General features: G+C 43.1%; 1 protein-coding gene and 1 pseudogene across 2 annotated transcripts in view; one reads left to right on the forward strand and one right to left on the reverse strand.

Annotated features, from left to right (window-relative positions):
• The window catches only part of LOC148015391 (protein DETOXIFICATION 44, chloroplastic-like), a 74,377-nt gene that overhangs the window by 18,931 nt on the left and 27,855 nt on the right, over positions 1 to 27,591 (reverse strand). For both annotated transcript variants that reach the window (XM_087665797.1, XM_087665798.1), the window contains exons 5-9: positions 21,705 to 21,840; positions 21,538 to 21,634; positions 9,194 to 9,294; positions 8,916 to 9,079; positions 8,672 to 8,743 (exon numbers count right to left, since the gene is read on the reverse strand). In XM_087665797.1, coding sequence (XP_087521923.1) covers positions 8,672 to 8,743; positions 8,916 to 9,079; positions 9,194 to 9,294; positions 21,538 to 21,634; positions 21,705 to 21,840 — 570 coding nt within the window. The remainder of the gene's footprint in view (positions 1 to 8,671; positions 8,744 to 8,915; positions 9,080 to 9,193; positions 9,295 to 21,537; positions 21,635 to 21,704; positions 21,841 to 27,591) is intronic.
• LOC148015392 (uncharacterized) lies at positions 17,069 to 20,739 on the forward strand (annotated as a pseudogene).

The raw sequence follows: 27,591 nt of genomic DNA on the forward strand, positions 1-27,591 counted from the left end.
GGGATTATTCAGGGTCAAACTCAGCTTGCACAAAGGCCAAACAAGAAGAGATGCTTCAGGCTGAACAAAAGTGCTTTTTGGACTGATGTATGCTAAAATACTCTATTCTAAACTAATGTAAACAGGGATTTTCAAGCAGCCCACTGTTGACATAAATCCTTTCCTTACTCTATGCACTAGGCTGTCCTGAAACAAGAGCTATAGTGGACTATTTTAATGTTTTTTGGTATCATTGCTTTCATGCATTGCAAAACTGATGTTTAAGGCTAAAAGCAGGGATCTTCAGCGATCTAGTGTAGGGTTTATTATGTACATATAGGCTGAATAAGTCTGGGCTGTTCTTATGCATGAACAGAATTGTTTTGGGTCTACAAAAAGAATGTTTGTTGTCCAAACTTTTGTATGGTGAAGTATATGCATGAGGGGCGGGCTGATCATAGTTGGATTTAAGCTGCGCAATAGACTCAGAAATTGATGTTTATACAGACATATACGCTATACTTGGTTTGGAAGCAAGCTCTTATGGAATATATGGCATCTATGGTTTTTGAGTATGTCCGATTCCCTACATTTGGACTTACATAGCTTCTCTCTTTTTTTCTTATCTTCTTCCATTGAAATCCATATCTCCATGTTATGAACTCTTCTTTCCTAAGACCTGGTGCCTTCTGGCCATGCATGCGAAGTCTCTCAACATCTTTGGTAAACGTAAAAGGCCAAAGGAAGAATTCTACAGCATGGAGGATGCAGTAGATGCAGGATTTGTACAACAGGCAGATTTGCAACGAAACATGCACATATATGGCATGAAGAGGTTGTTAGAAATACACTTGATTCAGTTGTGACTGAAACTAAAGTGGTTTAAAGGCTGGAATGTATCTAAGTACTTGCAACTCTATTCAAAGAAGTTTGAATTTGTTGGGGTTCTTGCAAACCAAAGGAGCCAATACTTTGTTCGGGTTGTAGTCTTGAAGAAGCGCTCAAGGATGAGTATTTAATGGAGGATACTCAATGGGTAATGACAAGAACCTTCTTGGAGTGGGTTTCTAAGCCCAACAAGGGGTTAGGAGCAATAAAATTGTTGTGAGAGTTTGAGTGCATGTATGAGCAATTGACACCAAAAATGGAGAAAGTTGAGCTATTTCTTCAAGCTACAAACTCTTCACAACAACCCAATCTTGAAAAGCTTTTAGAAGAAGATGATGCAAAGCAAGGGGTAAATACAAACTCGAAAGATGTATAGGAAGCCATGTAAAAGCTAGTGAAAAGACAGAGGCGTAGAGATAAATTGGCCATTGCAAGAGCCACTCCAATTGCGTAGAAGAAAAAGCAAGAAAGCAAAAAATCCAATTGTAATTGCAATTCCTACTTTGAAAGATGATATGATGAAGAAGTTAGTGAAAATGATGCAAGATTTGCTATTAAAATTTGCAAAGCTGAAATATAAAAGCCATTCTACAATATTTTCTAGATCTAAGCCTCCAAATCATGAAGGATTTGTATTGCTGATGTGATAGTGTAGAGCATGTATGAAAAGATTGTGACACTTACAAGGATGCTCTAAGCAAAGATTTGATTTTCTTCAAAGATGGGAAGATTCGTTTGCATGAAACAAGGTTGCCCCTTGGCACAAACTTTGGAAAGGGTGGTACGAGAAAGCTTGCAGAGGATACGTCTGTCTGGCATACTTTTGTAGCAATTGAAGCTACGGCCTATGGGTTACAATCTAAAAATGTCATAAAAAAGAATATAGAAAGAGAATGCATGGTTGGTGGTTTAAAAAATGAGCTTTGGTCCTATACAATACAGACAATTGAAAAAGAAAAGATTACAAGGTCCAAATTGAATGATGCAAGTAATTGCATTAGAAGAATGATAGGCTAGAAAGACCCTTCAGAAAAAAAAAATTGGTACATGCAAATATTTCCAAAACCCAAAGTGCTGAAGTTTTTATAGAAGAAAAATAGAAACATGACAATGGTAATGAAGGGACATCAAAGAGGACAGCTAAAGGAGTTGTAAAGCTTAATTCGAAACAGTGTATGCCTCTTGTAGATTCTTCACCTGATGTAACCATGGAAAATACAGCAAAAGGGAAAAAGCAAGGTCAAAGTAAAGCTAAATCCAAGCATACAACTTATAAAGTACAATCAGACAGTTAGAATCTAGCAAATTGGATAAATCAAAAGCTTCCGTCACTCGACCACTTTCCGCTCTGACCCTCTGAGCCAAAATTGCTGGGAATTTCAGAGAAAGAATTCCATAATGAAATCATTGATATTATCAAGAGAAAGCACCAAATTGTGGGTCAATCAGTCGATGCCACCTTGTAGGGTGAAGAAGATGAATTGTTTTTGGGCACATAGGGTATTTCAGAATTCTCATTGGATACAAGAGCAAGAAGAAGAAGATGTTAAAGGTAAACGTATACAATCATACTTCCTAAGGGGTAAAGTAGATTCACTTCATGGAAGGAGAAGCACTAGGGGTTATTTCAAGAAGTCATTATACAAAGAAAATCATTGGGCCAAAATTATGACAAAAACTCTTATTAAAATTGGACATCTTGAGGAGCCATGTATAGCACTGATCCATTATGGGTCTAAGATAAATGTGGATGACAAGAGGTATTTGTCACAGTGAGAGATGGCTAGTTGATATGGATTGTGGATGAAGGATGCTAGCTGCCAATAATGCACCGAGGGATTTATACGCTACATGTCCGAATGTCAAAACCAAAATCACTATGGGGATGTACAGGATGAGTGTCAAAGTGCAGCGAAGTGTATGGACAATACTAAAAGAAAATGAACACAACAGAAACGAAGAAGGCAAATGTATACATGAGTTGTCAAAGTATCTCAGCAAGCCAATCTCTCTCTCTGCCTGAAAACTGATAAGTGGAATGATCAAAGCAAACTGCCTATAAATATGTGTGAAGAAAAAGCACAAAATAATCTATGAATAAAATAATAAAAAACACTGCACAAAACTGCTAGCTACTACATGGCAACCTACACAACCTGCAGAACCTGCTCAACTGCCCGATGAAGCTGGAAATAGGCTGTAGACTGCATTGAGCTATCCGACCTGATAAATAGGAAATGCATAATTGTGCCCGAGAGTGCTAACTGTACAACATTAGCCTGCCAATGCCTGTCCACGGAATGAATAAAACTCTGACACCCCCTCTCAAATCATGGACGAGGTATAAGGCTTAGGCATCTGGAGTACTGTCCGAGAACGGTCTGAGGAAGAGCCTATATGCCACAGATCACAATACCTTTTCTTAATAATGTACCAATAAAATGGTACAAGAAGAGGTAAAAGATGAATCAATGGATAAAAAGGAATACAAAAAGTTTGTTACAAATCACATAGCCAACTGTGAAAAAATCTTAAACAAATTGGAAGAGGTGAATCTTACTCTTTCATGACAAAAATCAGTTTTTGGGTTGAGACAAGACTTGATTGTGAGCCACATGTGCAAACCAAATGGAAGATGGCCATGTCCAACTAAGGTGGATGCAATTGGAAGAATGAATGAAGCTCGTACATCACACGGATTCTTAGGGGCCTTTGTATTCTATCTCATATGGATTGCACACTTTGCTCATGTTGTAGATGCACTATATCAGTTGTTAAGAAAAGAGTAATGGCTTCAATGAGATGAGATGCATGTAAAAGCAATGAGAAAGCTGAAATACGCAAATAGCCTACACTAAGAAAGGCCGATTATAAATGTGGAAGACCTATTAGATACGAGCCCTACATGGATAGGATGGGTGATTGGACTGCATGATGAGGAAGGAAATAGGTATGCTGTGAGGTTTGGGGTTACTATATTGAAGTGCAGAAAGAATATTTTACTAGAGCTTCAGTTCTTGTTGAGGCAAATTTCTTGCCACTTCTTGGCATAATTACTAGTTGCTCCACTCATTGCTATGCTTCAATGGATTGCTTACATCAAGTCCTTGAATCAAAAGCTTTGACATATTGCAAGTAAATATAATCCAATTGCTCATATGCTATCAAGAGCTCGATATGAGAATGAGGAAGATACGGTTTCAAATGGTGAAGTTGAAAGTGCAGGAGCAACACTTGCTCATGTATGCTATGTTTCCTCAGTTGAGTCTTTTTCAAAAGAGATGTATACGGGTAAATGGCTATTACTTTGACAAGGCAAGAATAGTGGTTGGAGTAAGAGCTCAAGAGGATCCCAAGGGAAGCATATGGCTATTCCTTGAAGAATGGGTTTTTATGGAAACATCCAAAGTAGAGGAATGGGATTCCATTGTGAGTAGTATGGGATAAAGACACTAAACAGCATATTATGAAAGAGTTTCATGAGAGTTTATTGGCTAGTTATCAAGGGGTTAGGGCCACATTCACATAGATTGAAAAAAATACTAGTGGAAGGGCATGTACAGAGTTGTCTTGAAATTTTTTAAGACTTGCACTACCTGTCGAATGTACTCTTCTATACAACATTGTGATGGTCTACATCCAACCTATCCACTAGCTATGCACTATAAGTGGGTCGTTGACTTAGTAACCATGCATGTGAATCTATGGAAGATGAGATATATTACACTTACAAAAGAAGATCTCACAAACCAGGTGGAAGGTCGAGCTTTAAAAATGAAGACTACTAGTACTATTTGCAAATTTCTTTTAGAAGACATAATATGTCACTATAGACCTGTTGGGAAAATGATTGCAAATAGAGGAAGGTTGGATGCCGCTAAGGCAAAAGCGTTCTTCTCAAGGATGGGGATCAAGCTTGCTCTCACTACAGCTTATAATCCAAAAGGAAATGGGAAAAGTGAAAGAGGACACTCATCTATCATTAAGACTTTAGCTAAGCATGCACTGAAAAGATTCGAGAGTGGCAAATATGGGAAAAGTGAAAGAGGACACCTGCATATCATTAAGGCTTTAGCTAAAGCATGCAAGGGAAAGATTCGAGAGTGGTCTAGACTCCTTATGCTTTATGAGCTGATCTTAGTATACATAGTACGACCACTAGATACATGTTTGCTCAATTGATGTGTCATCAAAAGCCTATCATGCCTATTGAAGATGGTGCTACTACTTGGAATATGCTACCTTGGGAGAAAGGTATGAGCAAGGAAGACCTTCTTGCTCTACATATTCAGCAGCTACAGAGAAAACCTAAAGATATTGAGATTGCAATGATGCGTTTGAGAGAAGCAAGGTTAAAGAACAAACACTGGCTTGACAAGAAGCATAGGCATCGTCCAAAACCAGTGGAAGCAGGTGATTGAGTGCTAGTATATGATAACAATCTCGACAATCAGCATAGCACTCTCAAGAAGTTTCAAAGAGATGATTTGGCCCATACATTGTGAAGCATTTCATGATAATACTACCCATTCTCTATGTGACCTTGATCCTATAGTAGGAAAAAGGATTAAGATGTTCAAAAGAAGAGCTGCCAGTGGCTATGAAGAAGAAAAGCAAGACAATGAGCATGCTCATGACAACTTGGAAGATGAAGAAGACAATGAAGATAAAGAGCTTGAATATGTTGAAGATTAAAAGAGATGGCACATGCCAAAGGATGTGCAAGTTTAAAAGGGGTTGGATGTCGTGTGCCTTTGAGGGTAGACGATAAAATTATGAAGTATATATTGATTGAAGTAACCATGCAAGGGATCAATGACAACAACCATTATTCAGGACAGGACTTTGGAGTGTTTACACATATACTATACTCTCTTGCATGAAGACTCGGAAAGCTTAAAACCGAAGTGTGAACTTACTTGCATATAGACGTTAGGTTGAGAATAAGTTTGAACAAGTAAAGTATGCCTTAGAGAGAGCTGTATGGGGGCTGAACTAGTGTGAAGTATTACTTAGAGAGAGCTTTATGGGGGCTGAACTGGTGTGAATCTAGAACAGGAAATCAGCGCAAATTGCGCCATGGAAGGCTGCTCTGAACTATGGTAAAATGCCTGCTTGAAGGGGGCACAACAAATAGGGAAACAAGGGGATTATGCAAGGCAAACTCGGCTTGCACAAAGGCCAAACAAGAAGAGATGATTTAGGGCTGAAAAAGAGTTCCTTTTGGACTGATGTGTGCTGAAATACTCTATTCTAAACTAATGCAAACAGGGATTTTCAGGCACCGCATAGTTGACATAGATCTTTTCCTTACTCCATGCACTTGTCTGTCCTGAAACAAGAGGTATAGTGGACTATTCTCATAGGTTGAAAGGAGGGATCTTTGGCGATCCAATGTAGGGTTTATTATGTATATACGGGCTGAATAAGTCTGGGCTGTTCTTATGCATGAATGAGACTATTTTGGATCTACAAAAACAAAGTTTATTGTCTAGACTTTTGTATGGTGAAGTATATGCATGAAGGCCTGCTGATCATAGCTGGATTTAAGCTTAGCAATAGACTCAGAAGTTGATATTTATGTAGAAATATACGCTATACTTGGTTTGGAAGCAAGCTCTTATGGCATCTATGGTTAGGTTTTCAGCATATCTAATTCATGTGTCTGGATCTACATACCTTTCGTCTTTTTTTAATCTTCTTGCACAGAAATCCATATCTCTATGCTACGAACTCTTCTTTCCTAAGACCCACTCTTAGCCGTACATGCTAAGTCTCTTGACAATGTCAGCAGCAAGTAACAACAGCTGATGGTCAAATGCAAGCTGCAGGTGATGGACAGCAGCAAAAATACATACTATAGATGATGTTTAACAGTGTAGTTGGGCTGGAAACAGTCACCAACAACAGTAGGAGGGCTGGATGAAGGCAACAACTGACAAACAACAGCTCGAACTAAGATATCCTCCGGAAGAAGAGGTGTGGACAGCAGAGTTAGGGTGCCAACAATCTCCAAAACAAGGAAGTGGTGGGCAGTCTATTTATAGATGAGTGGACACTAGATCCTCTAAAATTAGGGTTTGGCTTATGAGACAAGGTGCCAACAATGTGCAAAATGAGGATGGGTTGAGTGGTGGGCAGCTGGTCTATTTATAGATGAATAGATCCTCCCAATTTAGGGTCTGGCTTATGGGAGACACACACACTCTAGGAACACATTTCTTTTCAATTAAAGTTTGGTAAAATTGAGTTTTGAGGTTGAAATAAAGAGCTAATCTGTTTGTAATGCATTTTTTAGCTCAACAATGGCTGTCAAGGTGATTGTTGGGCAATCCTTCAAGAGAGGAGAAAATAGGAAAACGCATTCCTCTCCCATAGCTTCCTTCCCTAGTCCCTCCTAGACCACCTTAAGAGGCTTTTATATAAGATAATTTGCTGATTTTCAGACAGCTCCAGCTAGACTATTGAGCATATGTACTTTGTAAAATTCTTCTTAGTATAATTAGCCATACCTTTTTCCACCAAAAATGAATTTTTTTTAAATGTACCATTACGGTCCTATATTGGCCTTATTTTGTATTTTTACCTCAAAAAGCCTTTTCGGAAGTGTTTATTTGGTAATGAAGAAGCACTTGGAGAAGGAGAGCTCATGGATGAAGAGCAAGACATGCTTTATTTGATTTTATCAAACCAAATGGCAAACTAGAAACTCAAAGAATGGTGAGTGAGAAGTAGGCAAAAGACAATGGTGGTTAGAAATCTTGCTTAAAAGTCACAAAACCTATCACATGTCCTAGCCTTAGACTTCAAGAAGCCCAAGTGAATCAAAGAAATCGCCCATGATCAATATAAACAAGTGTGCATGAGGCTGCACAAACATGCACAAGCTCCACAAGGTAAGTGACTCCATGTGTTCTTTTTCTTCCTCTTTCCCTTTCCCCCCTTTGGAGGTTCTTTTTGTGTGTGCACGTGTGTTTTTCTTACTGGGGGGGTTGTGTGCTGTGGTGTGTGTGTGTGCACCCAATTAACCTCTAACAATGCCGCTTCTTCGGAAGACAACTCCAGCGAAGTGGAGTGGCCTCAACAATTGGTCAGCCATGAGGCCCCAACGTTGAGATGGATGTGCTACCTAATTCTACATTGGATTAATGTTTATCTTCTAGGTTTTGCAAACAGTAATCAGCTTATTGTGATTCATGTTAATCTACTTTTAAATCCTGCATGACAAAGTATATTCCCAATGTGCATAGTCTAATATTTCACCTTTCCAGTTCATAATAAAGTAACCATATTCTACTACTGGCATAGATGGAAGCACCTAAGAAAAATAGACTTTAATGAGAGAAAATGTGATTTCTTAATGTGTAGACAAAATAGACCCGAAATGCAATAGAAAACTATTTTTATCCTTATACATTTTAAACTATTATGTGTTGTTCTTACTCATTCAAGTAGCAAAATTCTGAAAATCAAGATGGGAAACATGTGGAACAACCAGTTGTGACAGAGGTATCCCACAAGTTATGGACCCAGCTAGCAGTTACACAAGATGTCTCTAGACAAGACCCATATTTAAATACATGAATACATGCTTGAAAAGTTCTGATTATGAAAGGTCAGAGCCAAATGAATGCAGACGTGCATGCACTTATGCTCTAAGCATTTCCCATCAAAGAACAACTTGTTTGTTGAGGATACCTCAAGATGATCACATTAGAATCAAAGTACAGTAAAGCCATTATTGGAGCAAACATATATCAAGACAGCAGAGATGTACAGACAAGATCATGTAAAAACCAGCCACCTGTAAAACTCCAAAGGCAACATTCCTTGCTTTCGCAACATCCCCCTTAGCTAAAGCTGTAGCCATAAGTGCCTGCCAAAAGCTTGGAGTCATGTACTAATTTGAAACCGGATGCCATGAGAGGATTGTGCCACTTTGGCTCTTACAATGTTTGCAACAACAGATCATCGGCTGCTTCAAAATTGAAGAACTTGGGACCACAATCAACAAAATGATAATACTTTCTACAAGTGGAGAAGCTTACTTGCCCTGCTAGAGCCAAAGCATCTGATAACAAAGATGTCGCCAGCCAAATTTGCATTAATATCTGCTGTGCTGCCATAGCAACTGGACCCTGCCTAGCAGCCATTGATGTAGCAAGGGTCATGGTGAAAAGTACTGCTATTGTGCGTCCAAGAAGGAAACCACCTGCTCACCTCAATCATTTAAAGAATCATGAACCATATGTAGATATCAGGAGCATGTGAACAAGGACAAAAAAGGGATTTGACTACATATCAGCAAGTAGCATCTGCAGCTCACCCGATCTTAAAAACTGGTTCAAACGCAATACACTAAGCTTTGGCGGCACAAGGATGACCTTCTTATTCAGGTTCCACAAAAGTGTTAATGCCACTAGATATCTGCCATCATAGAACATTTTATACGTGTTGAGGGGCATATTCTGTCTTTTGTTGAATGACAAGCCATCAAAAAGGAATGCAATGCAAAATTTGTATGTTCTTGCTAATGCATACAGATGACACTGGCTTGAAAGATTTTCTGCCAGAGTTATGGTCATGAACATTTTTCTGCTTATGTCAATTTACAGACTGAGTCAACTTTGAACAAAAACTACCCCCAGCACATGGACATTCCGTGTTTCTAAATTCTATGTGGAGCATATACAAAATTCAGTCAATCTTCGACTGAAAATTAACACAAGTAACAGCCAAGCGCAGACCTTAATCAACCATGGCCAAGTACAGAAAAATGAAAGTCAGAGGTAGGGTGTTTAGTGTGGCTTTCCCAGCATGAATGAAAGGTGAGGATAGATAAAGTTTCAACGAAGCTGCATCTGCATGTGAAACCATGTGTGCAGTAAGATTTACGACCAGAGAAGCCAAGTGGGACACGGCAGTCAATCAGTCATGTCAACAGCCCCTGATGCTTCACAAGGGACATAAAAGAAGCCTCTTAGGGGCTGCTTGCATTCCAGGATCATCTTCCATGAAGGTCATCTCTGCAAGCATCTGGCTTTTGACTTATCCACTTAAATGCTACGTTTCAGCTCACATGGTTCAATAAATGCTACATATAGACCTTGTGTTCTACGACACCATGCTGGTGAAAAGCAGTGATTTTTGTTGGTGCCATCTTTGTGTTTAGCAAGACTACTTGGAACTCTTTGGAGAAGCTATTTCAATATTTTCTATGGGAGTTTGCAATAAAAGACTGTTGGCATTATATATCCTAGGAGCTTATCACAACATAATTGAACAAAGGGTTCTAGTCCTAGAAAAGCTGAGGGAGAAGATAGGCTGATCCTCTCGTAGGTGTCAATGCCAATGGGGTGCCTGAACCAATAGTCAAGGACATTGAATTTTTCCTTGGAAATGACTTTTGGTGTCATGGGGGTTAGAGATTTAAATAATTTAATGTCCTAAACTAAGATTTGTGAAAAGATTCAACACTTTCAAATTCAAAGAGGTTAGAATTTAAAATTGAGATTGGGCATCCTTTAAGGTTATTTGAATGGGTAGCTTGTTTTTGCATGTCCCTAGTGAAAATGAAAATTTTCCAAATGTCAATTGTGGGTCAATTTTGGGCTGCATGCAAGTGTTTATCTTCCAAGTTGGGCTCTTTTTCTCGCTCAACTGTTTGGGACAGATCTAAGGATGGAGAACTTAGTTATGAGTAGGAAGACAAGTGCTAAATCTTCAAGACAACAAGGCAACCTGATCTCGAGCCAATTTGGGGCTGTAAACAACAAGAAACCCGAAAAAGAGGTCATTGACAGTTGCTGGTGCAGAAGTTAGGGTTTCAAAGACCAAGCAAAACCCTAAAAACCAGCAGGTAACCTGATATTCTCTTTCTAAAACAAGAGGGGATTGCTGTCACAGCACTTTTTTGGCACCAAATTGAAGGTTTCTCTCTACTCTACTATGCTTCTCCCTCATCTCAACAAATCTAAAGATATTCAACACTGTTTAGCAGAATTAAGACCTAATTATTGCTGTGATTAGGGTTTATTAGCTGTCTCGAGAAGTATGCTATCAAGTCTCACCTATTCTCAATTTTTCTCACCTATTTGAAGGTGGACAGCACTGTTTACATTGTCAGAGGCCTAATTTACAGCAGAAATTAGGGTTTGTCAGCCACCTCTAGGAATGTGCCCATTAAACAAAAGGACAAGATCAAAGCAACTGCTGGAATTGAGGCCATTACAAACATGATAGAGATTGTATCCACATTGAAGTTGACCGGCATGCAAGTGTTCCCAATTCAATTTGTACTCAAATTGTGTTAGAATCAAGGGGCTGAATGGTTCATAATGCTGCTGCTCATTTTGGTAACAACCCAAAGCAATGGAATTTGTAGAGAGATCAATCTAAATCTCAATGTACTATAGAATCATAGCAATACAGTTTAAAGAAATACTAGAAGGAGCTCTAGTTTTGCGGCCAATTGGCTATCAACTTTCCAAGTTTTTTATGGTAAAGTTCTATTTCAGATTTGTGAATTTATTTGCTTGCTGTAATACATGTTAGATCAGGTTATCTACCACCCTATCAGAGATGGAAGGCTGGTTTCAGCAGCAAAGAAAGCATGAGAAACTGCCCTAATAGACTGCGCGCGCACACAAAAAAAAGAGAAACTTGCAAAGAACAAAAGAACTCAAGAAAGAATATGCTCGTAAAATGGAATCCATATGTCAACGCACAAGACAAATACAAAGCTCAAACTTCAATTTACTAGAAATGGGCACTGTCTCCCTCTCTCCCCAATATGCGAGTGAAGTGAACAAAGTATGAGTGAGCGAGAAGAGAGCCTGCCTAGAAACAAGCACACAAAATACCCAAAGTGGCCAGCCCAAAAAGAGGGCCCCTGATGGAAGTGGAACTAGCAACCACAATTTGGGCGGTCAGTCTAGATCCTCTCTTTGTTATAAACTATGAATGCCCCACTAAAATACACAAACTCCCCCATGAGACATACAATCTACTAACATCCTCTCTCAAATCATGGGCGATCAATACAATACAACATCAATGATAATGACTCATCATAGTACATACAACAATGGCACTCAAATAGGACCATGAATACCCATGCAATGGGCGATCAAGCCACTGCCAAAGTGCCTCCGAAAGACACTAATATCAATATTGATTATACCAAGCTCTAAAAACAAAAAGTAGCCATGGTACCTCTCAATGCCTACTACCAATGCCTCTATAGTAGCATACATGACCATGAAATCGTCACCTTTGGCCAAACCACCAAAGTGCTTCCTCATGTGACCTCTCACCAAGAGCCAATCCCGCTCTCTAATGTCATGAAAAAGGTCTACATTAACCTAAATGTCAATCCCAGCTCTAGGATTTCAATTTGCCAAACTTCTTCAATGCATGTGGGAAGCAACACTCAAGATCCACTGCACCTACATATGGATGAAATTGGATGCCCCATCTCCACTATCTTCTCACACTCCTCTCTCGCACTAGAGAGTCAAACGGGATGACCTCACCACTAGGGCTAGAAGGTGAAAGTGTCAAAATAGGATTGTTGTGAAAGCAAACTAGAGAGACAGTAGGGTTTGCAAAGAGAAACACAAAAATGTGTACAGCAAACACTCAAAGAGGAGAACCTCAAAAAACAGAGAGGAAGAAGATGATGAATTATGAACCATCGAATCATGCTAAGTGAATCAAGCTATACAACAAAGCTAAAGCTCTAAGTATAAATGTATTGTCTTGTCTGAATCAAGTGACACCACCTATAGGGAATTTGCATAGTGAAGGGAGCGAAACACAATCCTCTGGTAGTAGGATATTGAAGGTAATGTGAATGGTGAGGGGAAGGACAGTCAGCTGTAGAGGGAGCAAAACGCAATCCTCAAGAACTATTAGAGATGAAAGATATGCTAGAATCTCTCTGAGATGATGGCTGCCATCAAGGTCGTTGTTGGGCATCCAGTTGGAGAAGAAAACATACGAATATCTGTTGAAGATCTCTTCATGTAAGTGGTTGCAAATAAGCAATTGTTGAGCAACACTTTAGGAGTGAAAACATAGTTGTTTCCATACGACGTACGATACTGTTCGTACCGTACGATCCGTATGGTACCGTACCATCGTATCCGTATGTTTTCGTACGATAAAATTGGTCTTTTTTGCCACCTCGCCTGCGCATCCTACGTCCCGTGTTCCTTGCGGCCCCCCTTTACTCCTACGCATTTCACCTACCTACATGGCACTTTTTGGGGGGGTGGAAAGCCTTGGATACCTCATCCCACCCCCTTTTACAGCCATACACTACCCCCCCCCCCCCCCCCAAAAAGCCCTCTTTGGATTCCTTCTAGCTGGCAGCCCTCTCTTTGACCGTTGACCTCTCTTTGACTGTTTGAACTTTGACCCTTCTCTCATCTACAAAAGGTGCTCCTCTCCTCCATACTTCCACACCAATTCAGCAAGCATTTACCATTCTCCTCTTCCTCTCTTGGATCTTGAATGGACTTGTGATTTGTCATTCTCATCTCTCATCCCCTCTTTCCCACACCCTATCAAAGCATTTGCCATTCTCAAATCTCATCTCCCATCCCCTCTATCCCCCACCCTATCAAAGCATTTGCCATTCTCATCTCCCGTTCCCTCTCTCTCACTCTTGCTCTTTCTGAAGCTGAGCACAGATGCAGGTGAGCTTCTAGAAGACCCTACTATGTATAGCCGCATAGTAGGAAGTTTTACCCCAACCCTCATGCCTCTCGAATCTCCCTCCCTTTCAACTTTCAAGACTCAAGTTTCAAGAGTTGAGACTCAAGCATCTCTCTCTCTCTCTCAAGCCTCTTTATCCATCATCGGCACCATGACTTGTGAAAAGCACAAGGCCTTCAATTTGCACGCAATCCATGTGGAGAGGGACACAAAGAAAGCCAACCCCCACCCTTGGACATGCAAGTATTGCGGGAAGCACTATACAAGTACTGCGACTCGGCTTCTCCAACATCTTTCCAAGATGGGGGGGGCAAGTTGCTCCATGCAAGGAGATCCTTCAAAACGTTGCGAAGGAGATTCTCGCCAAGATGAGAGGGGGATCCACAAGAGGAGGAGAAAGTGGCTTACTAGCACCAACTCCTATGCCTACTAACGAGGAAACATCGAATGTGGGCATATCTTCAACCAATGTGGGAGAGGCCTCTACCATTGGTAGTGGGGGCTCCACACCCGCATCCAACTCCAGTAAAAGACAAAGTGGAGGCTCATGCGGTGCTGAAGAGACAATCCTCTCTCTCTCAAGCCCCCGGTCATGCTCATGGATCAGTTGTCTTTCTTAGAGAAAGGCAACGACTTGTGGACATTGAAATTGCACGCATGGTGATTGAGTGCAATCTTGCATTCAATGTCCTAAAGCAAGAGCAATGGAAGAAGATGGTAAAAGCCATTGCCAATGTGGATCCATGTGAAGGATGGACTAGTGTCACATACAACGACATGAGGACGAAAAAGATTGATGAAGAGAAGCAGAGGATTGATAGAGCCCTTGATCCTATTTGGGCAGTATGGATAAAATATAGTTGCTCCATTCTCACCAATGGAGTAATCGTAAGAATCGGGGCATCATCAACATGCTCGTCTCATGTCCACTCGGTACTTACTTTTGCAGGCCGTAGATACCGGCAAGAGGGGAAGGAAAACGACAGGCTATCTTCACCATCATGCATAGACAACTTTGAGCCTAGCTCCATAGGAGTGCACATAGGTTTGCAATCTTGCATATTAAAACTATGTAACGGCTTATCCACATAATGTGACTATGACATGATGATACCATGCTGATTTTGGATGAATTTAATCCCCAAATAATAATGTAGACAGCCCATATCTCACATAGAAAATGCATGTTTTAATTCAGCCTTGAAATCTATAATTTTTGCATCAGAATGTCTAGTGAGTAGCATATCATCTATATAAAGAATGATAATCAACAAGTCCCCCCCTTCATTCTTAATGTATAGAGTGGGAGCAGTTAGACTGTTTTTGAACCCTTTGTTGGCTAAATATGCATCAATTTTAGAGTACCATGCAAGAGGGGCCTGTTTGCGACCCTAAAGAGCTCTGTTTAGCTTGCATACCATGTGCTCTTTCCCCTTAACCACAAACCCTAGAGGTTGTAACACATTAACATCCTCATGCAAATCCCCATTCAAGAATGTTGTCTTAATGTCCAACTAATGTACCTTCCAACCATAATTTGCAGTCATAGCAATTACACATCTCACCATACTCATATGAGATGTAGGAGCAAAAGTCTCTTCATTATCTATGTCCTTCTGTGCATAGCCTTTTGCTACCAACCGTGCTTTGTATCTATCAATGGTACCATCAACCAGAGTTACACTCGTACGTTGAACGGACAGGTTCGTACCATTCGAACCGTACAGTACGTATCCATACTGTTTCGTACGATATTTTAAGCATGTTTTGGCCACGTATCTTGGGGACAAGGTGAGCTATCCAGGGAGTTTCCGCGCAAAACGAGCTGGGGAAAAGGTGCAAACTGGGCACGATTGATCATTTGTAACACACACACGTGACACGTCACACACTTGCAAGTCTCAACTCTCTCCTCAGCCCTCCCTCTTGTCTCCAAGACTCCAAGGCTGCATCAAGCTCCCATCCCCTCCAAGCTCCCTCTTCATCTCTCCTCTTCCCCTCTTCTCTTGAGTCTTCCTCCCATCCTCTCCCTTTTCAAAGTTCGTTCTTCTTCCAACTTTCCAAGTTTCCCCAATCCCCTTCCTCTTCAAGGCTCAAGCATCATCTCACTCTCTCCTCTTCCCCCCATCCCCTCCCTCTTCAAGCATTACCGCCGATTGGAGTGACAAGTCTCAACTCTCTCCTCTTCATCGGGCCTCCGGCCTCGCCTCGACACCATGATACGCGAGAAGCATGAGGCCTTCAACTTGCATGCCATCCATGTGGAGAGGGACACAAAGAAATCCAACTCCCACAATTGGATATGCAAGTATTGCAGGAAGAGCTACACAAGTGGTGCAACCCGGCTTCTCCAACATCTTTCCAAGATGGGGGGGCAAGTCGCTCCGTACAAGTCGATCCCTCAACACATTGCGGACGAGATTCTCACCAAGATGAGAGGGGGATCCACTAGAGAAGGAGGTGGAGGATCGGCGGCAGCAGCATCTACACCTATGCCTACTCATGAGGAAGCCTCAAATGTAGGCCTATCTTCGACCGATGCGGGTGAGGCCTCCACCATTGGTGGTGCCGACTCCACATCCACTTCGGGCTCCGGCATTGGCAAAAGGCAAAGGTTAGAGGCTCATGCGGTACCGGAGAGGCAATTCTCTCTCTCTCAAGCTCCCGGTCATACACGTGGATCGGTTGCCTTTCTTAGAGAAAGGCAACGACAAGCCGATGTTGAGATTGCACGCACGGTGATCGAGTGCAATCTTGCATTCAACATCCTAAAGCATGAGCAATGGAAGAAGATGGTGAGAACCATCGCCAATGTGGGCCCATGTGAAGGATGGAGCGGCATCTCATACAATGATATGAAGACGAAGAAGATTAATGAAGAGAAGGAGAGGATTGATAAAGCCCTTGATCCTATTCGGGCCGCATGGACAAAATACGATTGCTCCATTCTCACCGATGGATGGAGTGACCGTAAGAAACGGGGATTCATCAACATACTCGTTTCATGTCCACTGGTTGTGATTGGTTGATGACATTAGGTTAAATCACTATGGATTTCTCACAATTGTATATGGAGTTTATCTTCAATGGACAGCTCATCCATTTACAGGGAATTCCTAGTAGATCAGATTTTCAACTTATCACCATTGAACAACTCAAAAGGGAGTACAAGAGGCGTTCATAAATATTTGTTTTGCATTTGAATAAAGAGATGGAAGATCAGCCTAATAATTCAGCAAGTCATCCAGCCTTGATAGCTCTTCTTGAGGAGTATAGGGAATTGTTTGAGGTGCCTACTTCATTGCCTCCCAAGAGAGCACTAGATCACCCTATTGATTTGGAGCCCAACTCAAAGAAGTCATGATTCATGATTCATCTCTCCCTGAAGCTTTTATAATTTGTGCCATGTATGATGTGCTTGTAGGTGGGCCCATTGAATGTGGTGCAAATTGTGACCAACAATGCATCCAATTATCGGCGCATGGACCGTTTGCTTGAGGCCGAGTTTCGTTCGATCGTGTGGACTCCATGTGCAAGTCATTGTTTAGACTTGCTCATGGAGGACATCGGGAAGCTAAAATGGGTGAAGAGGGTGGTACACAAGGCTACATCTGTTGTCACCTTTTTCATGGTGAAGGTGAAGATGCTTGCAATGTATCGCGAGCATAGCAAACTTGAGTTGAAGAAACATTCTTCAACTCAGTTTGCTTATATGTGGTTATTGTTGGAGTAGCTTTATGAGGTGCAGTCCGCCCTACGCCAAACAATGGTGTCCACTCTATGGAATGAGTGGGATGAGCATGAGACAGAGGAGACGAAAGCCATGCAACGGCTGTGCCTTGATGAGCAGTTTTGGCAGAAAGTCCATGCCATTGTGATTGCCGTGACTCCCTTTTATAGGGTGTTGCTCATAACTCATTGCGGGGTCCACCATGGGCCTTCTCGTTCACTTCTTCAAAGCAGCATAGGTGGAGGTATGGGCTTGCACAATGATCACAGATTCTCAACGTGCATACATCATAGAGATAGCAGAGAGGAGATGGGCAAAGATGCATAGACCCATCCATGGTTTTGCAGCATTGGTGCAACCGGCCTACAAGTCGCCGGCGATCATGCATGACAGAGAGCTCCGATCAGATCAGCTTGCATATTTGACTCATGTGGTCCCCATAGATGACCACAACACAATTCTAGAGGAGCTTAGATGCTATGCAGATCAGAGAGGACATGTGGCATTTTCTTCTCCCACTTGTTGGAGAAGGGAGTCACTTGTAAAGCCTCTATTTTGGTGGCAAAATTTTGGATATGCGCTGGAGACTCTTCAACCCTTGGCCATGAGAGTCCTTGCGCAGGATTGCTCTTTGAGTGCATGTGAGAGAAACTGGAGTGCCTATTCTCTCATTCACACGAAGATTCACAATCGTCTTAATACACAACAGTTAGAGCGGCTAGTCTATTGCCGCACTAACTTGCGCATGATAAAGGCCATGATGAGTATGGGTAGTCCAAAGCAGGTAAACACCTAACCATAAAATGATAAATCAAGTTTAATTTTTAAATTTGTTGGTTTCAACTTGTTACTTTATAGTATTGTACTCAACAATTTAGTATTTATAATCTATTATCTTATGTGCATTGTGTAGGTGAATGTTGATACATTCAAGTTGACGGGCGACACTCTTGCGAGTGTACATCAGGAGGTCGATGAGGAGGAGCAGATATTTGCAGAGCTCTATAGAGAGCTCATAGCAGCAGACACCCGTAACACTCGTAGTCAGCGTGCTCGTAAGCGAGGAGTTCGAGTTGCCAGCAGGAGCATGGTCATTCGACGCCCTCCGAGATCGACGAGGGGTGGTTCAGGTGGTTTGCAGACATATATGAGGCGGGCTCTAGTAGCTCTCGTCCAGTTCCTGATGATGACATTCCCCCCTTGCCTACAGTTAGACCGTCATTGCCTAGGAAGCCATCATTTGATGATGATGGTAACCTTATCAATGAGGATGAGTATGAGAGTGCCTCATCATTCGATGACAAGGAGTCATCTTCAAACTCTCTTGATGAGCACTCTGATGATGATGATGATGATGATGATGATGATGATGATAGTAGTGATGCCTCATGAGTCATCCTAGCCTCTAGGCCTCAGCTCTCTCGAGTCTCACCTTTTTGTATCTACTTAGTACTATCACTGATGATTGTATCCAGTTTCACTCATTGATGATTGTATGATGTATCTAGTACACTGTACCGTTGACCGCATGTTTGCTACTCGCATATGATTGCGAGGGCTTTTTACCTCATGTATTCAGCATATTTTGTCATGGCACTGCTAGTTTCACTTTAAACATGTGTTCTATTATTTATAGTTTTTAAAAAAATAAAGTTAATTTTTTTTCGTACTAATATCGTACCGTACCTTATAAAATCTTAAGGTACCATTTAGTACCGTATTTTATCGTACCATACCGTATCGTACTTTTCGTACCTGACAACTATGCCATCAACCTTATGTTTGAGTTTAAAAACCCATTTTGTGCCAATGGCCTTCTTGCCAAGTGGTAAATCCACAAGATTCCATGTAGAGTTAGTGGCAATAGATTCTAACCCATCCTGGATGGCTTACATTCAATGTACATCTTGTTGAGCTTCATCCAAGGAATTAGGCTCATCATCATCATCCAACAGTGAGCTCATAAATACACGCTCATCACAATCATCTACTTCCATAAAATCAGCCAAATGGGCTCCCCCTACATCATGTGTTGCATGTCTAGCAACCCTTCTAGTACGTTGAGCTAAAGGAGCATCCATTTTACTCTCCTGGAGAGTTTGTAACAACAATCTCGGGACTATTTTTACTGCATTTACAACAGGCCTTTCATGCTATACTACATGTGGCAAACCGTCATCAACATCCTACAATCCGGGTGCATATGGTGTAGCAACAGCTTGTTGTATTATGTCTATCCGGCCATTTACAGCAGGCACAAACTCAAAAGAAAGTGGCAAGAGACCCTCAAAGACATCACCAATGCCATGGATAGCCGGCATTTGAAACTAATCATGTAAAAATGCAGCATTGTCAACAAATATAATATCTACTAACAAAAACTTTCTTTGTGCGTGGATCATACAAGCGATAGCCCTTGCTTTCCAAACTGTAGCCAGTAAATATACATTTTACAGCCTTGTCATCAAGCTTCCCACGAAGCTCTTTCGAAATGTGTACATCGGCTATGCAACCAAACACCCAAAAGTAGTCAACCTTAAGTTTCTTGCCATGCCAAGCTTCAACCATGGTAATTGTCTTTAGTGCCTTAGTGGATGCATGATTCAACACATGATTTGCACACTGAAGGCCTTCTAACCAAAATTTATGAGACATCCCCTTGCTTTTGTGCATACAACAAGTTATCTCCATAAGAGTGTGATTCTTCCTTTCAGCAACACCATTCTGTTGAGGAGTCGTTCTAATAGTGGCTTGATACGTGATGCCATGATCAAGCAAATATGTCTCAAATTCCCCCCCCCCTCTATCCATGTGAAGTGTCTGCTTTTTCAAGCTAGTTTCAGCCTCAAGATTTGCAACAAGATGTTTAAAATGCATAAACACATCAGATTTTGCTTTTAGCCCATACACCTATGTATACCGACAATAGTCATCAATAAATGTGACAAAGTAAAGACAACCTCCAAGTGCACGTGTCCTCATGGAACCACAAACATTAGAGTGAATAAGCTGCAATTTCCAAACAGCACACACTACACCATCCTTTTTGAAGGCAAATCTATGCATCTTGCCCAAAATACATCTCTCGCATGCATAAGGAGATGGAGCCTCCACTAGAGACAATGCATCTATCATCTGACAGCTGCTGTCCTATGTGATCTCCCCGCCTTGAAGGCTGCATTTTTGGTTCCAGGCTGCTGTCTAGCACCAACATTCTCATCTGCAGCAGTTGTGTTCTTCTAGATCATCTTCAGGTGGCTGGCTTTTGGGCACGACATCATCTACTGCACGACTGGCCCTCAGCTGCTGCTTCTTCATTGCCCTCAGCTCCAGTTCCCTGCTTCAACATCATTCTCAGTGGTTTTTTCGCATTTGAGATCCATTTTTGGGGGACCACAGTATATCTCAGTCCGCTCCCATGAGAAGCAGTGACTGTTGGACAGTCCCCACTCCTTCAGCTCCCTCCATCTGTATCATATACCTTCCATTCATTATATCATTACAAAATTCATTCATTAGTTTCATCTTCTTTCTTTTACATTATTGCCTCAGTTCACTGTCTTTTTGTCATGTTCGTACACTATGAGTGTTTTCTCAGTGCAAACTCAGCATATCTTCACGTCACCCTTCACAAATGAGCCACTCTTTTCACTACCATATTCAACAAGGCTGGAAGGCATCAGGAGAGGGGCAAGATTGGATAAAGAGGAAGAGCCAAGTTGGCATTGGGGAGTTAGTTCCATTCCAGTATACAAGTAGCAATATATAGGAAATAAGGTCAAACATATATTATACACAGTTGACTTCACATTGAAGGATGTGAAAAACACAGCTAGCACAAGGAACAAAGAAGTTAAGTCCAGCGAAGTCATCCATGATATACCATTAATTTGAAGGCACCTAACTTTAAGTGGCCCTTCACATCCAAAGCATCCAAGATATCTCCTCAAGCTCTCTAGATAATTCCTGACCATTATTTCTATTTAACGTAATTGCAACAAAGATCAAAGCCGCTTTGCAAGTACAGCATTTCATACTGTTCATTTTTTTCCTTAGACAGAATCTAAGGCATCACCAGTGCCAACATCTCATTTATACCTGCAGGTGTGGAATCACTAACTTTCTGTTTAAAGCACAGCATGAGCATACACACTAAACACTCAATAGTTTATTTAGAAATCTAATTACTTTCCTAGCAAACTCGTGTCTGAAACACTTACTGTGATGACACTGTTGCAACTGCTGAACCAGTCAGGCCAAAGCCAAATGAGAACATCAAAATGGGAGCTACTAGTATATTGTAAATGCTGCCAACAACTGAAGCCAACCATTAGTAACTTAGACTTGCATCAAATCATAGGGACTATACGGGGAACACAAAAATCACCTGTTGCATATAATGGTATCTTTGTATCCTTCAAACCACGAAAAATGCCCTGTACAGCAAGGGATAGAACATTTGCAGGAGCTCCAAGTGCTCGGATTAGAAGATACTTAGCAGCAGGGTATCTCATTGCTGAATTCTGCTTACAAGAGGAGAAGCAACAATCATAATGTTCAGGTGGCTTTAAGATAAATCAAGCCGGCACATTCTAGTTATCAAAAGTATGGACAACTATTTAAATATGTAACCATATCTGAAAGTTTGATTCCAAGCATAAACTCCCATATTTAGTTGGCTGATTAATTTGAGAGAACAAGTAAAGCCACAATCATCTTAACCAGTATCAAATACATTTCAGAAATACGTCAAAATTTGACAAGGAAAAACAGACCAAATTCGGTATACCAAATCCCCACATTGCCAAGTTATCAGCCATGTGGAACGAACAGTAAGAACAGACACAATGGAATGTAAATTTTTGCATTTTTCCAAAAGTATCGAATACACTTCAAAAAATAGCATGGAAAAGCATAATAAGACAAATAAACCAAATTTATATACTGGAATCCTAACATTGACAAGCTATTGCCCAATTTCATCATGGCGAAACTAAGACTAAATGAAAAGAAGAATGGAGTGGAAACTTCTGCATTTCTCCACAAATGCAGTATAGTATGGTAAGCATTCAATATTATGTGTCTGCATGCATGCTTGCACAGTGTATATAAAGCACATCTGTGTGTACATGCATGCATGTCTGTTTGCAGCCTGCATGATTTTTTTATGTTTGCCATGGTTTATATATTTGGGCGTCTCTATATGTATAACCAGTGGCGTTCATGAACTCTTGCAAAGAACCCTTTCAGCCATTAATGACACACAACAGCAGTACTGCAATATACAAGAACTTTGTGAGAAGCAAGAAATAGAAACCATTGAGGTCACCTTGGCAAAACTAAAGGAAAATAATAATGGAGGATTCTGCATTTCTACACAAATACTGTAAAGTATGGTATTCATCAACTACTGCATACAATGTTTTTCACCTACAAGCAGTAACTATTGCATGCCTTTATACATGCTAGCATAGTGTACATAAAGCGCATTTGTGTGTGCATGCATGCATGTCTGTTTGTAGCCTGCATGATTTTTTAATGTTTTCCTTGGTTTATAGATTTGAGGTGTCTCTATATGTATATCCACTGGTTCTCATTAACTCTTCCTAACAAACCTTATAGTCAATCAATGGCATACAACAGCAGTACTGCACAATAAAAGAACATTTGTGAGAAGCAAGAAATAGAAAACATATACTGAAGTCCCCACAAGCCAGACATATGAGAGGTCCACAGCATTTCTGATTGCAGAGAATGAAAAACAAAACAATTATAAAAGAAGATTTGCTACAACTAGAAGAGATCAATGAGAAATCTTGGATGTGTTGCTATGGCAATCATCTAAGCCCACTCACACTCCGGTCACAGTGACATGATTGCACTGTTAGGACCGCTACAGCCCCTTCACAATGACTGTGGCATGGGCATCAATAAGTCGCAATTAATGAACCACAATCAAGCCAAGTGGGTGCCGCCTGAACAAGGTTCAACCCTTACTACAATTCCTATTTGAATTAGTTACGTAACCTTAGTTTTGACATGCTTTGTGAAGTCTCTACGAGTTGACAGGCCTTCATTTTCATTACTGCTAGAGTGTGGTGACTGCCAAGAAGTCACATTTGAGGAAAAACAATCAAGCCAAGCGGGTGCAACTTGGACAAGGGTAATTACAACTCCTATTTGAATTGGTTAACCTTTAGCTTTGGCATGCTTTATAAAGCCTCCATATGAAACCGTAGATAAGCAGCCACTTGTTTAGTCTTTGGGGCATATTGCGAACCTTGGAAGTGAAAGTAAAGACATTCCAAAATAGCATGGTCTTTTCTTTTATTGCAATTTCTTTTTTGCAAAAGTGCAATTCCCTTGATGCATATATATTATCTGCCTAGCCAATTAAGCCATATCAATAGTCTAAAAGACGGATGCTTGACGTTGAACGGGCACCAATTCAGTAGCAAACCGGAGAAAAAAAAGTTTAATATCTCATCACACGCATACTATCTTAGTCTCCCAGACTAACTTGTTTGTTAGCCTAACTGCATGCTGCAGCAATTACAACCCTGCATGTGGATAGACATCAATTTTGCGAGAGAATAGACTGCTTTGTTGTTGCAAGTTAAGGTTTGCAAGGTGATTTGTATTGGCCATTGAAACCAACCTTCCTAATAGAACCCTAAAATTGCGCTGATTTACAGCAATTTACAGCAAACAATAAATTCATAAAATAAATGCAAAATTGAAATCAAACACTTCACCACTTTGGGCTAGATTGCCCTCGAGAAATTGAGACAAGTCAACACCCAATTGACCCCAAAACATTGGCGCCACCCTTGCAGCATTTTTTCACATTAATTCCAACACACCCATTATACAACTAAGAGTTGACCAAGCCAATTCTCCAACATCAGGAGTATGATACACTCTCTCAACCTAGTCTCACCCCGCTCAGCACCGTCATGACGCTCGGCGCTACCCCCCGCTCCGTCTGAGCGCGCCCGCCCCCCCTGTCCGGTCCACGCCCTTCGCCTCCACCTGCTCGCGCCCGCCCCCCCAGTGGCGTTCACGTCCCTCGCCCCGCCAGATTCACGCCCCCGCCAGTTCGCGTCCCACCAATTCGTGCCCCTAGATCGTGGCCCGCCATTTTTTTCTTTCGCCCCTTCGTCTCAGACATTTGTCCCCACCTCTGGCCGCCCACGTGACTAGCCATTTCGCAAGCTTGGCGCCTCCCCCCGCCTGTCCAACCAAGCGTGACTGCCCCCCCCCCCGACCCCGACGCCTCGCTACCCCCCCCCCTTCCGTCCATCCAAGCAACACTTCCCCCCTCCCCACCCAGACATTTCGCTGCCCCCCCCCCCCCACGCTACCTTCTGCTCCAGTCCCCCCCCCCTGGCACACTCCCCCCATCCCCAACCCCGGACCCAGCCGCAGTGGATCAAAAACAGCAGTTTCTCTTCCCCCCCCCCCCTCCTGCCATTGATCCCCCCCACCCTCCAGTTGCTCCCTCTATCTGCAGCAACTCCCCCCCCCTTCAAGTAGCACCGCGACGTGATTGGTAGTTCTCTCAGAAGGGATGCGCAATGGAAACCTCTGGTCAAACGTTGACGCACTCTGCGAGTGCCCCCCAATCAAACACCTTGCGCGTAGTCCTCTCTGAGGAGCAACTCTAAGCCGTCCGAGCTAAGGAGGTGGAGCTAAGGGAAACAACGATTTATGGTCAGGTAGTAGGACATACCCCAGCCAGGGCCCAGCTTCGGGACGGGCTTTACTCCACATTGCGTATCGGCACAGCGCAGATCGTGGAGGCGGCCCTATTGGGCCAAGGGATCTTCATGGTCTGACTCAGCTCGGCAGATGCAGCTTGCGAGTTACTCGCCAGTGCACCATATGCGTCCACGAAAGGGGTCACATACATGGTCCCTTGGTACAGTGGCTTTACTGTGGAGGCGTTTGCACTCCACAACAGGTTTCTTCAGCACCCGATCACCCTTCTTTTCCTCGGCCTAGCGATTGAGTATCGCCATTTGGTGGAAGACTTTGGAAGGCTCTTCAGCACTGTCCTTCCCGCGTCTTTCGCGAATGCAGTGACAACAACAGGAGTCCCAAAGGTACGGGTGGTAGTGAAAGAGGTCAAAAATATCCCTCAGTTCCTAGAGATTGAGGCAGGCGGGCATTCCTTTAGGCAGCAGGTCATTGTGACTGGGCAACCAAGGCAATGCCTGCACTGCCACGATTTTGGGCACCATGCAGCAGTTTGTACGCGTTTCGGAGCCAAGGCAGCTCCGCCGATAAGCCCGCAGGTGGACGCCAATGGCTTTACTCAGGTCCAAAGACGACACAAAGGGAGACAGCAAGGGGGGCGCAGCCAGCTCATCATACCCAGCCTCGTCAGCAGGGTGCAGGCGAGCGTGCGACGCCCCCTCAGCAGAGCACTCCACAATCCCCCCCTATCTGTCCCACCCGGCAGGACCGCAGCCCCCCACATCCTCCACCCGTGCCACAGACCGCCCCACCTGAGTCCCCTCACCCACCCCCCCCCCACATCCCATGTCCCCCCCCTACTGACCTTGGCCCACACCCCCCCCCTCTCCAAGGCCACCACCCCCCCCCCACACCCGCCATGCATCTCCGTCCATCCCACCATCCCTCGATCCTCTTCCCCCCCACCACCCCCCCTATCGAGCACCCCCCCTGATCCGCACCCGGATCAGGGGACCCCCCCCCTCCTCCCGCAGGGGGTGATGAGCCACACCACCTACCTCCTCCGCGCACCAACAATCTTCCCCCTCCCACACAGCCACCAACTCATCCGCTCCTACCACTCACCATACTTTCCCAAGACAGGCACAGCTGTTGCCATAGGAGTTCTTCCATAGTGGCCCATGGTCCTACTTGAGAGTTGCGGAGTGGGGAGAGTTCCCACTACCTGTAGAGGTGGGGATCTTCGTGGTTCATAAGTCAAGGAGGGGCAAGGTCCACCTACTAGCATCACCGGATGGACCAAGCTACGCCTTTTTTCTTCAGGCCTCTCACTCAAGGGAATGAACGACTACACAGATTGAGGAGTTGAAGAGTCAGGTGGCGGATCACATCTCCCAGTGGATGGGAGATGAAGGATTAGCACTGTTTGCACAACAATGGCCTGGTTGCATGATGGACATTAACTGGTGGACGCGTGCCGAGGTCCCATACTTGAGCATAATTTTTAGAGCCCCCCCCCACAGTGGAGAGCTCCGAGAGACGTGATCAAGTGGCCCCCGACACAAGTGGCCCGTTTCTACCAGTGTACAGGGTCGCGCTTCTCAGCATGGCTGATAGATGCACTGATAGTGCCACCACTTGGTGCATCTATCACCCCTATGGTTCGGCCGAGAGCCACCATGGGGGATTGGAGCTCATTGTCCAGACCAGCGGCAAAGCGCACTTGCATGCCCCACAGTCTCTCCTCCTCATCAGCAGCATCCACACCGAACAGATGCATGTTTGGTCAGTCACAGGTTTCCCCATGAGCTCACACCTTGCATCTTGGAATGTGAATAGTCTCCACTACAGTGGGGCACATGGTTCTAGGAAGTTGATTGTTCGGCAAGAGCTGCAGCCTGCCCTTGCTGGATGGATTGACATCTTGCTTCTGCAGGAGCACAAGCTCATCCCCACCCAGGCCCAACAGGTTGGGAAGGTACTTTCGGGCAACTCGCACACGTACTGGGAGCACGCCATAGGTGCCCACGGCAAAAGTGGAGGCGTATGCACCTCTATTGGCCTGAGTCTCACCGCCTATGTACGAGATCACGAGACGATAGTGGCAGGAAGGGTTCTATGGATTAGACTGGATATTGGGGACTCGTGCATTGGAGTCCTCAATGTCTATGCCCCTACAGAGGTTAGGGCACGCAGCAGATTCTGGGTGGAGATCGCAGATGGACTCCCAGAGGTGGACTCCTGGATCGTTGGAGGAGATTTCAACAACCTAGAGGCTTTGGAGGACCAGCAGGGTAGAGGCAGAAACTACCAGGGCACGGCTGGGGAAGAGCAGGAGGCATGGGAGGTCTTTTTACTTGCAGTCGGAGCATATGATGCATGGAGAGATCCTGTCTTCCACAGGAGGGAGAGGTCGTTGGACTTCTCTTGGGAATACAGGCGGCTAGGTGGAGTCTTGCTGGAGCGGCTGGATAGGTTTTATGTGGGAGAGTGGGGTGGCTCTCATGGAGGCCAGATTGAGCAGTTGGCAGGCACCACGTTGTCCAATCATTGCCCGGTTCTCTTGACGCTTGACC

The sequence above is a fragment of the Lygodium microphyllum genome, chromosome 24 (genome assembly GCF_053477565.2).
Source record: "Lygodium microphyllum isolate KBCC chromosome 24, Lygodium_microphyllum_v1.1.10, whole genome shotgun sequence".
Taxonomy (NCBI): domain Eukaryota; kingdom Viridiplantae; phylum Streptophyta; class Polypodiopsida; order Schizaeales; family Lygodiaceae; genus Lygodium; species Lygodium microphyllum.